This window comes from Zalophus californianus, chromosome 1, assembly GCF_009762305.2.
Source record: "Zalophus californianus isolate mZalCal1 chromosome 1, mZalCal1.pri.v2, whole genome shotgun sequence".
Classification (NCBI taxonomy): Eukaryota; Metazoa; Chordata; class Mammalia; order Carnivora; family Otariidae; genus Zalophus; species Zalophus californianus.
Window position 1 is genome coordinate 15,032,099 of NC_045595.1, and position 18,071 is coordinate 15,050,169.

An 18,071-nucleotide genomic window follows, 5' to 3' on the forward strand; every position below is an offset into this window, starting at 1 on the left:
CCATGCAGGTCAGTGCGGGGTAAAAGGATGCATGCGTGTGACGGCAGCTGGGACGCCAGGCCAGAAGCCTTCCCGCCGCCCACCTCCCAACGTCCAGTTCCCTGACTCACGTGCCTTCTAGACACCAATGACCTCGCACGAAGTTGTCTGATCCTGACCCTGCACCAGCCCTAAACCTGGCTCTCTGCTCACGTGTAATACAGACACAGTTGGCCAGAACAGAAGCCTTGATTTCTCTCCAAAATCTGTTCTTGACTCTCCCATTTAAGAAACAGCACTAGCAATCCCCTAGCTGCTTGAGCCAAGATGCGGGAAGACACACTCTCTAGTCCCTCTCCATTCTGTCGGCCCTTCTGAATAGTGGTTCTCAGACCTGGCTGAACACAGAGGACGCCTGGGAGCTTTAAAGCACTCCGATACCCAGGGCCCTACCCCAAACCAATCAGAGCAGAATCTCTGGGGGTGGGGCCCAGGCGTCCATACTTCTTCAGAGCTCCCTAAGGGATTCTAACGTGCAGCCAGGTTTGAGAATTAGTGGCTTAAAATACACTCCAAATCCAACAGCTTCTGTCCAGCTTCACTGCTCCCACTTTGGGCTGAGCCACCAACCACGTCGTGTGCAGACCACTGCCATCCCTCTAATCCTCCTGGGTCTCTGCTCCACCTCAAACCCCCGTTACAAGCACAAGACACTGTTTTTTTAAAAAAATCAGGTCGTGTCATGCCTCTCCGTTGGCTTCCCACTACATTGAGAGTAAAGAGCAAAGCTCTCATGAGGCCCTCAAGGCCCTGCCCGATCTGGCTTCTGCAGTCCTACCTGTGTCTTCCGGCTCCTCTTGCTCCCACTCCCCACGCGGAGGTCACCCTGGTCTTAGTCCTGTTCCCCAGATGCGCCAAGTGCGTGCCCACCTCTGCGCCTCTGCACCTACTCTCTCCTCTGCCTGGAAGCCTCTGCCCTCAGGGGCTTCACCTGCCTGACTCACAGCTCCATGTCATTAGGTCTCAGCTCTGAATGGCACCGCTCACAGCCCTTCTCAGATCCCCTAGAGCTAAAGCAGGCCCCCTGTGCCCCAGAAAAATCACCACCACATCACCCGATCACACTCTTTGATTATCTTTAAAATACTTATCACTGTTTGAAATCACCTTGTTCGTTTGCTCACGTCTTCACTGCCTGACCCCCTGCGCTAGGACGTGAGCTCCAAGGAGGCAGGGATGCTGGTCTGTCTTGCTCACAGCTGCCGCCGTTGCTCACAAAGGCCCTCTCACGTAGGAGGCGCTCAATGGGCATGGCATTCACTTTGTCCCTCATCAGGGCCCCCAGGGCTCTTCCCAGGGCTCTTCCCAGGGCTCTTCCCCGGGCTGCCAGCATGATCCCTGTAAAATGACAACTGGGTCTCGCCACTCTCACTCAAAATCCTCAGGGGCTCTGGACCACCCCTCGTCATCCAACTGCCCCCCAAACCCTCCCTCCTCCTCAGGTCCCACCATCCCACGCAGCTCCCGGGAGCCTCGAGGGGCCACACGCCTGTGTGCCTGCCGCTCTCTTGGCCTGGCCCGCCGTCAGGGTCTTCCCACCTCGCCACTTCCCCCGCCAACAGACGCTGCTCTTGCAACAACTGGCCAGTGCGCCACCCAGCAGCCGTCCTCGTCGGCTAGGCTGGTTCACGCCCCCTCGTTTTTCCACAGCAACCCGGGCTTTCCTCTGCCACAGCCTTTGTCGCACGGGGCTGGCCTCACCTGTTTTCTCTAGACAGAGGGCACTCCGGTTGGAACCACATACAGGTCTTCCCCCTTCTTCTTGACATTGGCGTTACGTCACTTGGCCTTTATGAAAGACCCACTTTAGTACCTTTCGGCCAACGCAAAGACATCCGAAGAGGATGTTCGCTTTTACAACATGCAAATTGCTTCTTTGCTTGATGCCGTTTGGCTTATGAAAGGTTTCACAGGAATGTTCTCCTTTTCAGAGAGTGGGGGAAACCTGTACGCCAGGCCCTTCAGGGGCCGGCTGACTGGTGACCCCATAAATGGTGCCAGGACGTGGGGGAGAAGAGGTGCTATCTGGACCGGCTATCGACGTGTAGTCGAGCTGGGAAAGCTGCTCTCCCTCGGGATGGATTAACAAGCCACCGCCTGAACCGGCAGGAAATGGAGCCCTTCGAGGGAATGAGCCCAAGACCCAGGGTCTCTATTTTGCTCTCCCTGGGGCTCACAGAAACAGAGTCTGGGTGGCCAATGCCATGGCCAGTAGTGGTGCTTTCCTTCTCTTAATTTCAACATACTCGTCCTACGCACTCAAACTATTAAGCCACAGGAGGTCTTTATCAAATCACGCACTCTCGCCTTTCCCATACGAGATGATGAACAGGAACGGAGGGTTTAATACCAGGGTACACGACATTCAATAGCCACCTGCACAGCTTGGTATATTTAGCTAAGTCATCAGGCAGAACACCACCGCTTTACCCACAGATATTCACCAAGAGGCACTTGCTGCCGCCTGAAACAGGCTTGTCCAGCTTTTCAGGAAAAGATGAGCCTCGCCCAAAGTGAAGGCCATTTCCGTGCAGGTTCCTGGAACTGGATACGGCTTTAATTTCAAAAGCACCTCGCTGCAGTCCTGTCTTCACTGGGAAGCCCCACCCTGACCCAAGCCCTCAGCACGCTTTCCACTCCGTGATCTGCCCCCAGTCTCCATGGTTATCGGACTGTGCCCTTCCAACGAACGAGAGGCTAGGTTTCTGCTAGGCCAAATCCCTCCCGTAGCAGGCTCCATTGACGCATACACCAGTGTACATACAGGTACATCCAACCAAGACAGAAAGGCTGTGGCACAGGCGGTGTCCCCTCGGGGGGCCCTGAGTTCACTTTCCCACCCCAGCCCTGGCCCTCCTGTTCTCCACACTCCCAAGGTCCAGGGGAACATGCGGGCTGCGGCCATGCCAGGGCCAGAGGAGGAGAGTGTGGGCTGGTTAAAACAGGCCCAGACATACTCACGGGGTCCGTCAGCATGGCCCGGCAATGGGACGCCAGGGCCAAGAAGGCCAGCAGGTTGAACACGATTCCGTTGATGACGCTGTACACGTAGTCTCGGGATGGAATGAGCATGACAAAGAGGACCACGAATTCCGCATAGAGGACCAGAAACCAGGTGACAATGGCACAGGCAATGCCACAGCCGTCGCGGATAAACCACATGGTTCCCACAGGACCGTGGTGGGGAGGTGGGACACACTTCTCTGGCTGGAGGTATTCTGGCTTCCGCTCAATGTCTCGGAAGTGGTGGGTGGGGATAAGCATCATAAGCTATTCTGTCCATACTGGCATCTGGAAGAGACAAGAAAGGACCCAGAAAAAGGGTGGTGTCTTGTTATCAAGGATATTTGACAAAATTACCTTTCTAAAGTAAGCCATGAGGGATGTCTGGGTGGCTCAGTCAGTTAAGCATCTAGCTTTGGCTCAGGTCACGATCCCAGGGTCCTGGGGTCGAGCCCCACGTCGGGCTCCCTGCTCCGCAAGGAGTCTGCTTCTTCCTCCCCCTCTTCCCCCCAACTCGAGCTTGCTCTCCCTCTCTCAAAGAAATAAAAAAATCTTAAAAAAAATAAAAAAAAAAAATGTGAGTGCTTGGGACACCCGGCTGGGTCAGTTGGTAGAGCATGTGATTCTTGATCTAGGGGTCATGAGTTTGAGCCCCACGCTGGGGGTAGAGTTTACTTAAAGAAAAAAGAAAAGTAAGTTCTCTTCCTTCCTTCCTTCTGAGAGTTAACTTAGCTTTTGTGAAATAGGGCCACCTTGCCCAAAGCCTTCACATGACAGATATGCAAAGGGAGTCTTCCAAGGGCAAATGCCTCACCCAAGGTCGGCTGGAGCTGCAGCTGCACAAACAGGACACCAGTTCAGAAGTGAGGCTAGAACTCAGGTCTCTCTGTTTACTAGGGATCGATCTACTGGGAGGATGGTGTCAACAGATATGTTCTAGTTGTGACTTAAAAGACAAGACGGGACACTGAGTACCAAGCCCTCTGGGAAAACTCTCTTTAGCATGGACACTGCTGCCTCTATGCCAAGGACAAACCCAGAGGCTGGTGTTGAGGCTGCCTGGGGTTAACAGGGATGAGTAGGAGGAAAGGACCTGGTGACCTAGAACATCTTTGGACTCATTGTCCAACATTCTCCCGTTTGGGCCATAGGACTGAAAAACCCCGGATAGGGAAGGTTCTTGAAACCAACCAGGTTTTTCAGTCCTGTGGCCCAAACAGTTGATTTCCTGGGAATCAGAGACTCCCTGAGTTCTGCCCTTGCAGGTGATGGGGTCAAGTGGAGAATGTTGGACAATGAGTCCAAAGATGTTTCTGTACCACCGAGCTGTGAGGCTCTCTGTGAGCCTTTGCGTCCTTCCTCACCTGCAGAGATAACCCCCATCCCGCCCCAGCACCCCCTCCCAGGGCTGGTGTGAGGCTCCAGGGAGCTGGAGGTGCTCCTGATGAACGCTATAGGCCATAACAAGCCCACATACCACGGACCCCACACACGTGGCATAGTCTCTCTAGGAAAGACATCCATTCCTTCCGAAACAAGTGCTGAGCAACACGCCCCTTCTTCCTAGCAGCTGCAGCCCGCGTCTCTGGAGACAGCAATGAAATAACTCAGGATCGATAATAAAGTCGATCTGTCCACAGCATGCGCCGAAAGACGCAGCAAGTACACATTTCCTTCCTCTGATTCCTTATCTTACACGTGGCGGCCTGTTGCTCACCAGGCCGGTTTCTCAGTCAGCAACTGCGCCGGCACAGGCTAGCCCCAGATGGAGGCGCCACAGGGTGACCCCTGGAGCTGTCTACAGCACTGTGAGTGACATCTTCGGGCTTCTGAGAACTCCAGGCACTTCGCAGCGCAGGCAACCATTCACAAGCATGCTGGCTCTGCGTGTTTTTCTGGAGGCTGGGGCTCTACAGGGCATGGGCAAACCTTCAGTGGTTGTGCTGGGCTTTCCTCACCCTTTGGCCTTCTTCCTCCCCAGCCCTCCTCCCCAACAAAGAGCCTCTGGACTGAATATGCTGTAGTCATGACGAGGAAGGACGTGTCCAGAAAGCTGAGCCGGCAGTCACTGCTACTCAAATTGACAGACATTCTCAAGTCAAAAGTTGCAGAGGCTAATAACGAAAGAATAAGGCCAGGGCCTCCCCTCCCCAGGACGGCAGAGAATTAGTGGCCGAAAGGCAGTTCGATGCGTACCATGTACTTATCCAAAGAAACACTTTGGACTCATTGTCCAACATTCTCCACTTGACCCCATCACCTGCGAGGGCAGAACTCAGGGAGTCTCTGATTCCCGGGAAATCAACTGTTTGGGCCACAGGACTCAACAAATAGGGTGACTATCACACGCTGGGTACACTGTGCTGGGAGCTGAGGGACAGGAAGTCATGACGTATGGAATAACCATCCCAAGTAGAGTAAAAGCAGTGGTTCCCCACAGGCCGTCAATCAGAATCTTCGAATAAAGCAACCTTGTGCTCTCCACGAAGACAATGGCAATTGGTGCCGCCAGCGACAACCTAGAGGCATGAACGATGAGGACACCCTTCTGAGGCACCAAATGGAAGGACAGCAGGAGCTTGCACACTGGACCCGGGCCCAGCAGATTCTAAAATTCTAAGCTCCATTCAACCGAAAGCCAACAAATGAAAAACTAAAATCCCATGAAATCCCACGAGTCCAAAGCTGATCAAAGCTCACCACTTTGACAACTCCCACAGGTAAGCATTCTCTTGGTTTTTCCTGCTGCTGTACAGGTCTGTAGGTACCCAGGCTCTAAACCCATAAAGTTTTACTGGACCACAGCCATGCCATTCGAAGACGTATTGTCTGTCTGCTTTTGCATAACAATGGCACAGCTGAGCAGTTGTGATGAGACCGTATGACCGGCGAGCCTAAAGCTTAAACTATTTACTCTCTAGCTTTTTTTTTTTAAGATTTTAGTAATCTCTAAAATATTTAAGTAATCTCTGCACCCAACGTGGGGCTCGAACTCATGACCCCGAGATCAAGAGTCGCATGCTCCACTGACTGAGCCAGCCAGGCGCCCCTACGCTCTAGCTTTATACAGAAGTTTGCTGACCCATGGTTCGAGGCGGTTGTTACCCACCAGATAACTGAGATCTGTCTTGGCTCCAGCTTTCCCTGCAGAACAGCTCAGTGTGACAGAAATGGGTGGTTACAACTCACCCCACCCCACCCATGTCTGTGGCAGCAAAACCTCCTGTCATCTGCAGCCCGAGGGTCATCTCGCTGAAAGCTGTGTACTCCGTGAAGCTGTTCTTCAATTAGCATAAAAGGTGTGGTTTTCTGAAATGGATGATCACTGAAAATAAATTTCAGAACAATGCTCCCTTGTAGGTATTTCCAGTGATTACATTACACTCATAGTATATTCAGACCAGTTGACTGTATTCGCTCGTCAATTACTCATTCTTGATCGTACACATGGCAACGACTTGACTAGAGTAATGTTGCGTATGTGTGGTTTTGCTGAGGAACAGACCCTTCCACATAAGTAAATTTCCCAGTAACTGTGGCTTGTTCCTGAGCAGATACACAGTTTAACCATTAGGATGGTTAAGGTGGAAATAAAAAAATAAAACACGGAAGTAAAATAAAAAACAGACCAAAAAAAAAAAAAAAAGATACTATACCCGCTCCTGTCTTAAGTACAATAACCATCCATTTCTTTGGAATGATTTAGTTATTACCGGGAACATCAATTACTGGAATGTATCAGGGAGTGATGTCCTCCGGGGTCATGGAGACTCACTGAGCTCTTGGCCTCACACCAACTGGCCTGTGCAGACTAGAATTCTAATTCCAACATCTCCTTTGTATGGTTCTTTGTCTCCCTCTTCCATTCCTGGCTACTGTCATTCCTGTGCCTATAGTTGCCAACCCCCCTGACAAATTCTCCATTTATGACCGCTAATTGGCTGTGGGCTGGAAAACAAATAAAACTAAAGCCGGTTTAGTTTTATTTGTTCGTAAAAGAAGGGTACTCATTCTCGGTAACAGGCCTTTAGGGAACACCTGCTATGCTCTCCCACCACACAGGTCCTGTGGGCTGGAAGCCCTGTCTTTTCATCAGCCCAGGGCCTGGCATGCAGTAGCCATTTACTGTGTGCGTTTGTTACACAAATGCTTGAGTACGATGCCAGAGCTCTGTGATCCCAGGCCCCCCTCCGGAAGCCCTGTCTGCTGCCTTTCAGGTGTGTGGCCATATCCCAGACGGAGGAGGGTGCACCAAGCAGGACTGTGAAGTAAGTGGACTGTGACTCTTTTTTTTTTTTTTTCCAAGATTTTATTTATTTATTTGAAAGAGAGCGAATGAGAGACAGAGAGCACGAGAGGGAAGAGGGTCAGAGGGAGAAGCAGACTCCCTGCTGAGCAGGGAGCCCGATGCGGGACTCGATCCCGGGACTCCAGGATCATGACCCGAGCCGAAGGCAGTCGCCCAACCAACTGAGCCACCCAGGCGCCCTGGACTGTGATTCTTATTTAAGCGACCAGAACGTTCCATCCTTAAACAATGTGGGAACCAAAGAGTGTATAGAGGAGCTCTGTTTTCCCCTCACTGGTGAGGGAGAACCTGTGATCTGGGCCAGCACCCAGACAAGGGCACACTTGGCAGACTCAGACACCAAGTACTGAACTCAAGTTCACATTCCAACCCACACTTTAGTGTTTCAAAATATCCTGCTCAAAACCAATCAAAGCACGCGGCGGTGAAGAGTTTATTTAACCCCAAGGCCCCTCAAGAGCAATGGAAGTAGCTTTCCAATAAGGATCTGTTCCTTAGTCAACTGGAAATCTTAGAAATACGGGGAAAACTTCACCTCGAACAAATTGTGCACCTTCCCTTCGTTCTGCCCCTAATGACCACAGCAGGAGAGGCAAATGTTGACCTTTTCTCCTTTTCTATTTTGAATTAGGGAAACTCCAATCCTTGGGGTTGAGGAGAGGCTCTTTGCCCATGACCGACTGCCCACATGAGTCCTTGCTTGTGACCGTTGGGCAGACTGTTTGCTCAGGCCTCTGGGTTGTGCACACAAGGAGGCTGGTGGGTCCGGGGACCTTTAATCCTGCCCACCAGCTCACACCCTCAGGAGGACGGCCTCCTCCAGCCCTCCCCCCCCACCCCTTTTCATCCCATTCCCTTGCCCTGTTGACCCTCTAAATTCTCCTGTCTTCAGTTCAGTTCAATTCAAAAACATATTCCCGGAGCAGCCACTAAATGTAAGCAACTGTGCGGGGGCTCACACAAGGGATGATGAGGACCATAATGTGTGTGTGCTGCCCAGTTCAGGCCCTGCCATTCCCCTCTCCCAGCTCCCAATCTGCTAAGTCTAGTCTTACTTGCTTTGTTCTACTTAACCTGCAAGTCCCATTTTGTTCGGCGTCAGAGCCTGGTATCTGGCAGGAGTATGTGCTCAAATCATTTCTTGAGTGAATGGATGCAGAAATCGGACAGACCTACCCCACAATGACCCTAAAACACAGGTTTCTAATGAACAGCACAATGGAGAGGCAAATAGTACCCTCCCCCCCCAAAAAAAACAAAGCCCAGAAGTGAGATAAATAGACTTTCTCATGGCCTGGGCAGCTAAAGGGAGAGGATCTGAGCAGGGTACGGAGCCAGGTGAAGCGTTCTGTTCAGACAGAGGCAGGAAGAGTGGTGATGCAGGGTGGGGGTGCTCGATGTCTGGGGCTGTGTGCATAAGTGTGCGCATACACGAGCTGGGTTGGGACTAGGACTAGGAGGTGGTGGGCGCTAAGTGGAAATGAAGCGCTAAAGGTAGGATTATGTTATGTAGGCTATGTTTTACAAGGCCTCAGGCTTCAAGGTGAGGTGGGACTTCACCCTGGAGGTACTGGGGAGGCACCCCAGTCTCTGAGGAAAGCTATCAGGACCGTGGTCATGCTGTGGTAAGGCCGCTCTGGCACTGACAGACAAGACAAAATGAGACAGACGAGAGGGCTCCGAGTCCACCAGAGGGCAACGAGCCCGGGGAGGCACTGAGGCAACAGGCCAGAGATGCAGTTGGGTGGAACTGGGTTTTCTGATCCTCTTCCATTTTGTGTCCAAAGAAAGGTCTAAAACAATGATCATTTGGCAATTTTAATTATAGTAATCTATGTTGTACTGTTTTGGCCAACGGTTCTAGAGCATTAAGAAGAGTTGGCTTTTCGGGTGCCTGGGTGGCTCAGTCGGTTAAGCGACTGCCTTCGGCTCAGGTCATGATCCTGGAGTCCCGGGATCAAGTCCCACATCGGGCTCCCTGCTCGGCAGGGAGTCTGCTTCTCCCTCTGACCCTCTTCCCTCTCGTGCTCTCTATCTCTCATTCTCTCTCTCAAATAAATAAATAAAATCTTAAAAAAAAAAAAAAAAGAAGAAGAAGAAGAAGAGTTGGCTTTTCCATATGTTAGTAATCCATGCCCAAAGTCATTATTCTTCTACCTGGTGGATGAAAACACTGAGGCCCAGAAAGGCGAAGGGACTAAGCCCTGGGGGTAAGGAAGTCATAGGAGGACTCATGGTACCAGAGGAGTTCTAGAGCTCCCGGGAGCTAGCGATCCAGATGATAAGGAAGATGCAGTGTCTGTCAGAATGACCTTCTGAGCTCTGCTATCCGAGAATGTGGGAATTCTAAGGAAATCATCTAGTCTTCCTTCTTAGAGTTTCAGAAGCAATAAACAGAAATGACTGATAGTGATAATTTTCTAAAACAAGAACAAAAACAAAACCCCCCTACACCTGGTCCACAGAATTGCCTCCAGATCTATAACTCACACGCTTCATTATACCTGACTACAAGTGTGCCTCCCCACTAACCCAGACAGGCAGACGCAAATCTATTTAGTGAAATGCAGTCTGGGGCCCTACAAGCCCCAGGGTTTGGGGTACTGGGTTGGCGCTGTGGTATGCACTCATGACTCAATTTCCATGCTGCCTATCCAAGGCCGAGCAACATAAAGGGGTTTGAAAGGGTGATGCTATGGTCAAGCTCACAGGTCCCATCCCACTGTGGCCCATCAGCAGGTTGGCCAGGCTGGATGCCTAGCCAAGTGTTGACCATTAGCGATGGCAAGAGTTGCCTGTAGTTACTCATCATTTGTTGAATTATGGGCAAGTCCTTATAAATCCATCACCTGCCCTAAGAAAACTGACCCAAAGCCCAGGCTTTATGCTTAAGGGTCAAAGACACGACCATCACATAAAACAAACAAGTTCTGTATTGGAATGTATTAGAGTCCCCACAACTCCACTGTTCTCCATCCAGCAAGTGTCCCAGGAACTGCAGATCTTCTCAGATTGCCAACATCGCTGGCTTTCACGAGCTAAAATGCTATCCCGAAGTCCCGGATTAGTTCAGCTAGATCTAAAATCCTTAGAAGCATCTCAAAGTACTTTGTGAAGATTACTTTCCTAAGACACCACACCCACTCACATTCTCACATCCACACATGCATTCATGCACAGCACAGTAGGTTTTGGGGACTGTACAGATTAAAGTAGCATTAACACACCCAACCATTAAGGCCTGTATGAAATATCTGTACACAGACTGGCTGAATAAACTCAAATCAGGTGCGATTATTTTCCCTTGGCTTAGAGACAAAGGTCATCCAAACACTCCAAAAAAAATTTTTTTTAAGGATTCACCTTTCTGGGTCTCTACTAGTAGGAACATATAGTTCATCTATAGATCAACTCAATTTCATCAACTCCTTAGCTGACGTCATGAACATCGCCAAGGTAGTAGAAACCCTTAAATCAGAGGCTTTTAACATAGGTCAGCATTTGTTTCAGGTGAACAGTTAACATTTTAATAAATCTAGTATTATGCTGAATTGCTGTTGGGCGGGGGGGCTGGCCTGATATCCTCTGGAACTTGCCCTACTAAACATTGAATTCTCACCTAAACTAATTCTTACTACAGTTAAAGAACTCGGTCTACCCTTACACAATCACTTAAAAGGTCCCCTGAAAGAAGGCAGCATCTTTTCTGGTACTTCTGTCATTTTTCTCAATTGAAATTCATCTTAACGAGTATATCAATAACCTTCTATGGCTTAAATCCTACTGTCTCAAAAATATGGTGTTTGCCTCTTTTAGAACTTCTCACATTTCAGAGTGATAGACTTAAAAGCATTCAAAAGCCAGGCCTACAACTTCAAAAATAAATAAATGGTCCATGCCCTAGAAGCTTTAGTAAGGTATCTGAAAAAGTAGAAAACCAATTTATCTGAGCTACAATTCTCTTAATTTGTGTAAGGATCTAAAAGGATCATAAATTTTATACCCATTTTTACAGGGTTCTCAGAAAAAGAAAGAATGAACCATGAATCGCTGTTTGAAATATTTCATTAAAAAAAAAAAAAAAAAGAATGCGTCACTAAACTTTTTTTTTTTTTTTAAGGTAAGGGTGTAGTTCAAAGGAAAGGTGCCTTATCATCTGCATCACAACCCACCAGCCAAGGAAAGGCGTCCAGCCAGGCAGAACGCCCTGGCCTGTTCTAGAAGATCTTTACCGACAAGTCTACACGATTCTTCCCTCTGCAGGAGGGTCTGTCCTGCTCTGCCTGTCTCTTGTCTTCTGATATACTCAACCTTCAACAAAACATTTGAAAAAAAAAAAGAAGTAAAAAAGTAAAACATCATACCCTCAAACCAAACCCTACAGACACTAAGGTTCACTGAGAAAATCAGATAGGGGTCGGTAAGTGAAATCTGCCTTCTGGCCACCTTCTTATAAAACAGACTCATGTGCACACTCAGACTTCTAACAGTAGGCCTTCATTTCAGAACAAAGTCTGGGATTTGGACAGGTCATGGACACTAACAGTTCTCTCACTTACCACAACGGACTATTGTACCACAACTGGCCACTTCACCACCTCCTGACTTTCTAAATCTCCTAAAAAAATACACACCTGATGTGGGAAACAAAGGCAGAAGAAAACTTATTAAATTTCCTTACTACCTACAGCCCACTGACAAGTCCTTGAAACAGGGAGAGTGACCTTCCTCTAGGGACTCAACTGCCTCAATGTTGATACTAAGGGCAAAAGGAAATCTTAGCCCAATCCCCAGCATCCTGTAAGTTTACTTTAACGTAAAAATTCCTTTGGAAACTTCCTTTATCTCTACCCCCCAAGATACATGTTGACAATCATCCCAAGCATATGACCCACTGATATACATCTGAAGGGTCTCATGACTGAGTTTCTACTAAACAGTAATAAATGACTCCTAACAATAGCTAGCCCCCTCAGGATCCTGGAAACCTTGTTTCCAAAATACCTGGGAGGTTTACACTATGCCTAACCCCCTCCCAACTTGAAAGTATAGAATGGGCCACTCCTCATGACCCCAGTGCAGCCTTCTGCCCACGGGTCCCACCCCAGGCTTTAAAAAAACCACCTTTTTGCACCAAAGACGTCTCAAGAATTCTCTCTTGGCCATCGGCTTCGAACCCTCATGTCTTTCCTACATCACATCCACAGAGAGGATGCCACAATATAGGTCACAAACATTGGGAATCAGTAGAAACTGCACTTGTTTGGGTAACACATTCTACTTTCCCCTTTTATAGGTGTACTTTATGATACGTTATAATAATGAAGAAAATTAATGAGACTTTAAAACAAGACCATGGGGCGCCTGGGTGGCTCAGATGGTTAAGCATCTGTCTTCGGCTCAGGTCATGATCCCAGGGTCCTGGGATCGAGTCCTGCATCGGGCTCCCTGCTAGGCGGCGAGCCTGCTTCTCCCTCTGCCTCTGCCTCTCTCTCTCTCTCTGACTCTCATGAATAAATAAATAAAACATTAAAAAAAATAAAATAAAACAAGACCATGCATAAGATGAACTGGTTAAAAATAAAATCACTATCTGGGTCAGAATTTTAGAGCTGCAAGAAACCTTAAAGACCGATCTATTAGATTTTAGCCAAACTCCTTCTGTTCCATAGATGAGGAAATCGAAGTCCATTTGGGACTTTGTCTAAAAGTTTTAGACAAAACAGGCAGTGCTGTCTCCAGGAAGGGAGATGGGCACCAACATGAACCAAATGCCTATGATGATTGAGGACTTAGATAAAGCAGCTCATTGTAATTCTTACAACAACCCAGCACCTCGACCTTCTTACACTTCAACCCAGTGAGGTGCAGAAGTCTTGGGTAATATTCCCAAGGTCATACACAGCAAGGGAGTGGTAAGGCCAGGACTCAAAACCAGCTCTGCTTGCCACGACAGACCACAGTCTGAGCACAGCACATGGCTTTTTCTCTTTTTTTCCCAAAAGGGGAGGGGAGGAATAACCAAGCAGGAAACACGAGTTCTGCTTCCTACTCCCTCACACAGTTGATGGACCTGAGGAAAAGTCACTTCAACTTCGCTTTGATGGCTTCATCTCTAAAGTGACTGGGAAGGACTAGATCTCTAAGATTTGTGACTTCTTTTGAAAAACCCAAGAAATGGACTCAAAACACATTCCTTCCACTAGCTCCTGGAAGCCTAATTTTTTTTTCTTTCTTCTCTGAGCCATTTGACTGACTTCTGGCAGCTGTCTCTTCAACGGATCACGACACCCCCCAGACTACCTTACACACGCTGGCCCTCAAACGCTCGGTCTTTCAGAAAGAGACTGCAAGGACTACCTGACCTCTTCCAAACTCTGGTCCAGCCTGTTCTCTAGATGAGTAAAGAAATGAAGCTCAGGGAGTGAGCTCAAGTTCCATAGAATGGTTAGAGAGGTGACTAACTTCCCCCCTCAGTTTAGCGGACAGTATTTACCCCTGGCTTGTGCAGCTATGTCCCTGCATGAACTCCTCTCCTTCCAGAAGTCTGCAACCCAGCAACAAAATCTTCCCAAGGGCAACAATGTATCACCAGCCCAGCTAATTTCAACACTGCTTGTCAATGAATGTGTTACTCTCACAGTGAACCTTCCTAATCAGGTGCACTGGCCTCTGGCAGAGTAGCTTCTCAGCTGGGCGTTCTGCCTGGTTCCTGCTACAGTGGGAGGCATGCTGAATGTAAGAGTGGGGCCCTGATTCTTCCTATGTGTCTATTACCTGCCACCTGTGCGCCCATGTCTCCTCCTCTTTGATCTTCACATCTGCTCTATCTTGTAGATACAGACCCTGGCTTTCCCATCCCCTTTTTGAGAGGAAGAAACTGAGGCATGGAGAGATTTGCCTAAGTTCATACTTCAAAGAAGCAGTGGAGATAGGGTATGCTCCCCAGCCTGCTCTCATTCCAGAGCCTGCTTTTTACTCCCCACTGCCACCATTAATTTTGCCCCATAACCAGAAAACAAAAGGGAAAGGTGGGCCAGTGCCTCCACCATGACCTTGGGTTACTTACTGTTTGGCTCTCTTGCCCACACATGGTTATGCGGAGATGGAGCTAGTGGACGGGCCACGCGTGGCAGCGTTCACAGGCCACAGGCCTGAACTTAAGCATTCTGTCCTCTAAGGTGGGGCCCTGGTTGAACACTAGCCAACATTTGGAAGGACTGATCCTGCCTTAACCCAGGAAGCAGCAAGGATGTGAAGCTTCAGCCAGCACAGTCACCCTAGGACTGAATCCCTAAAATCTGCTTCTGTTGGAGAATGCTTCCTGGGGGGCCAAGTTCCGGCACGCTGTATTTTCGGAGAGAGAGACTGCCCATGCTAGGCAGAGACCAACCAGCAGGGTCCCACCTGAGGGTGCTGAAAATGGCACGTGCCCCCACATTGTGCCATGGGCAGACATGCAGCCACTGTGACATCACCCAGGTAAGTGCCTGGTTTTTTAGGGACGAAAAGCAGAAGGCCCTTGGAGGGATCTGAGAGAAGAGAGAGGGGAAAGCAAGAGAACCAGTTACTGCAATGGCACCGGGAGGCAAGAAGGGAAGCCATTTAGCTTTAGATCCCTGCTGATGCCACTCATCCCAGGCACCTGTAAGTGCCATGCCAGAGCGGAGCCTTGGGAAGAGCTTGGGACCAAGGAATTGGGCTGTCCACGTCCACAGCCCCTGCCTCCTTACTTGAGGGCTTCGGAGACAGAAGGGAGGCTAGTGCTAAGTGAATACAGACTGGGCTTGGAGTCAGGAGGCCACAGTTCCACTCCCACTCCTGCGGTTCACCACCTCCAATTTCTGGCCAGACAGTTGCCCTCTCTGGGCCTCAGTGGCCTCATCTATAAAATGAGGGAAGACTGAGCTGCGTGCTAAGATCCCTTGCGGGGTTAAGATTCTGACTCCTCTGTTCTCATGAACAAATTTTCTTTGTTAATTTCTTGGATTTTATGTTTACCAAAAGCATCCCTTAACTTCCGGTCCCCGTTCTTTGTTCCTATACAGAAAGAAATCCACCAATAACTGTTGGCCATTTTCCTGAGCATGCTCAGTTTTTCAACCAATTACCATTCCCTTTTGTTAATTCACTTAATTTTTTTTTTCAGAGTGGAAAAAGCACTACCAAAATGCATCAAATATTACAAAGTGCTGACAGAGAAATCTTTAAAGTGAAGTAAGACCATTTTACATCGTTTAAATATATGTATATCCATGATCAGTTCTGAGCTTTACCATCTTGGTAAGATACACATTTTAGGGTAAAATGAGGTTTAGAACGGTTAACAGACCTGCTCAAAATCACAAAAAAATTATCTCCGGCAAAGCCCAGATCACCAGAATAGACAACCAGTAGTCTTTGCACCGATAGATCATTTTCTTCCTAATCATCTTGGCTTTCTAGATTTTCTGCTGGTATTTCTCGGTTTAGAAGCATATGCTCTGTCCATAGCCAAGTCAAAAGTTACGGCAACCAAACGGTGGCCAGAACTGCATCTGTCCCACTAGGCTTATTTTTCTAAGGTGAGATATCTATCCCACCCAAAGGGATTCCGGCTCCACAGACCCTGACCAGGAGAAATTCATGTCTCAGGTAGCCCAGAAAAATCCAGAGTTCAATTGCCAAGTTTCTACATACCAGAAAGGTTTATGGTTTGGAGGAGACTATGAAAAGATGGCGTTTTCCTGGTATTTCCTGGCATTTCTTGGATGGATAACTGAATTAGGTGGGACAGGGAACTGGAGCCTTCTTAACTTCACAGTTGAGAGCCAGGAATAACCTGGCCATTTGTCTCTGGAAATCTGCTTCCAAAGAGGAAAGTAAGTGATTAAAAACATGCAAAAACAGGAAGAAACTAGAGGCAGCATGGCATTTGCTTCCCTCCCCCGCCCAGCAGGTCAATATCCAGACCTCACTGCTCCACTTCTATTCGGATTCTGGGGCTATTAGCATGTGTGTGTGTGTTTAAGTATTTCCAGATTTGCTAATCAGAATATGTGACCCCCCCTCCGTTTGTTCACACATGCCCTAAAGACCTAAGAAGCACCCTGCTACCCTCTCAAAATGAACACACATGAAGTCCGTTCCTCTAAATGAGAATAAGCTTTACCCGACGTAGTCCTATCAATTTTTCTACCACTGTAATTACGAGCTGTAATTTCTGGAAAAGCAAGACAGCCACAGACCTGTCGGCCTGACTGACAGGTTATTTATATCGAGTGTTTCTTCAGACAAGGCACAGGCAGGACAAATCAAAGTGTTTAAAGGAAACAGATCTATAGGGAAAATAGTCACTCGATTTTGCTTTTCTGCAGTGCTGGGCTAACTGTGAAAATGCAGAGGTAAAGGCCTCGTACTTGACTACCTCTCTTTGAGGCTGGGAAGATGTTCCCCTGCTGGGCTTTTAAGAGCTCTCTGCAACTTCAGCACCATGGATTCAGCATTGCCCCAAGCTCTTCTGTAACTGGCTTTTATTGCTTTAATTAACCAAGGTTAGGTGGGACAGATTTACTTCACCTCTGTAATGTCATTGTTGCCTGCTAGTGGCTAGCAGCAGCTCTTTACCTCTCGCCCTTGATACCTGGCCTGCACAATTAGCACCTTATTATAGGTTGGCCTCACGTCTAATTACCACACTGGCTCAATTGGGCACTTTATTTCATTGTCTTGTTTATGCGCTAGTTGAGTGCCTGGGCTCTCTAGCTAGAGTAAATCCTCAACTCCTTTTAGGCAGGTATGTTTTCAGTTTCCCATCTCTTTGAGTCTACAAGAACATGACACTCACAGGCATGCAAACAAATACTTCCTGTTTGAAGAGCTTCTAGATGTCTATTCTGGGAGCAAGGCACATGGTTGGCATCTGGGTCTCCATGCCTTGCCCCATCATCAGTCCCAAATCCATCAGCCTTCTCTGTTGTTGAGGGCTCTTCTCAGCTCCTCTGAGTTAAGCTCCACTTGGCCTGTATGTAACCTTTCCCCTTATCTAACCAGGGTTGGCTGAAAGAGACATAGGAGCATCCCTTCAGCACCACGTTCAACGTTCCTTTAGAATAAGGATTCAAGGGATGTGAATTTATGCTTGAATAGACTCCCTGCTTTTGGAATAAAAACTAACTACAGCCTACAGGGCAGTTAACAATTCCATAACAAACATAGGCCTCCTTCACCAAATACTTTGGCAAATGAAGTATAGTCTGGTGGGGAGACTGCATAAAGGATGGTTAGGAGGGCAAGTATGGGGGTTGGATTGCTTGGTCTCAAATCCCAGCTCTGGCACTTTCTAGTCATGTGACCTGTGACCTTGATCAAGATAATCAACCTCTCTGCACCTCAGTTTCCCAGTCTGTAAAATAGGGACAATAGTACTTGCCTCATAGGGCTCTCGTGAGGACCAAATCAGTTAATCATTGTAAAGTGCTTTAGAACAGTGCTTGGCACCTAATGAGCACTATGTTATGTTAATGTTAATGTAAGTTAATGTTAAATAAAATTAACAGAGTACAGAGATTCAGAATGGACAGACCTACAAAACAATATGCCCTGCCCCCCTCCCCCCCCCCCCCGCCCCGGCCAAGAATCTGACAATGATGGAAAAACATGCTGGTTTTATAGACTAAGGTGTTATTCTTGGCTTCTTGATTTTTCTGGCTAACATGCATTCTTTGTCTTGCTTTAATAA

The 18,071-nt window shown here is 48.3% G+C and overlaps 1 protein-coding gene across 4 annotated transcripts in view; it reads right to left on the minus strand.

The window, feature by feature from the left end:
* Window positions 1-18,071, minus strand: part of ZDHHC3 (zinc finger DHHC-type palmitoyltransferase 3) — a 55,746-nt gene that overhangs the window by 35,528 nt on the left and 2,147 nt on the right. For 2 of the 4 annotated variants that reach the window (XM_027582839.2, XM_027582843.1), the window contains exon 2: window positions 3,001-3,330. In XM_027582839.2, the coding sequence (XP_027438640.1) occupies window positions 3,001-3,306 (306 nt within the window). In that variant the 5' untranslated portion in view covers window positions 3,307-3,330. Of the gene's footprint in view, window positions 1-3,000; window positions 3,331-14,420; window positions 14,812-16,030; window positions 16,180-18,071 lie in introns of those variants that run through there. The other 2 variants (XM_027582842.2, XM_027582840.2) reach the window with 2 other exon arrangements.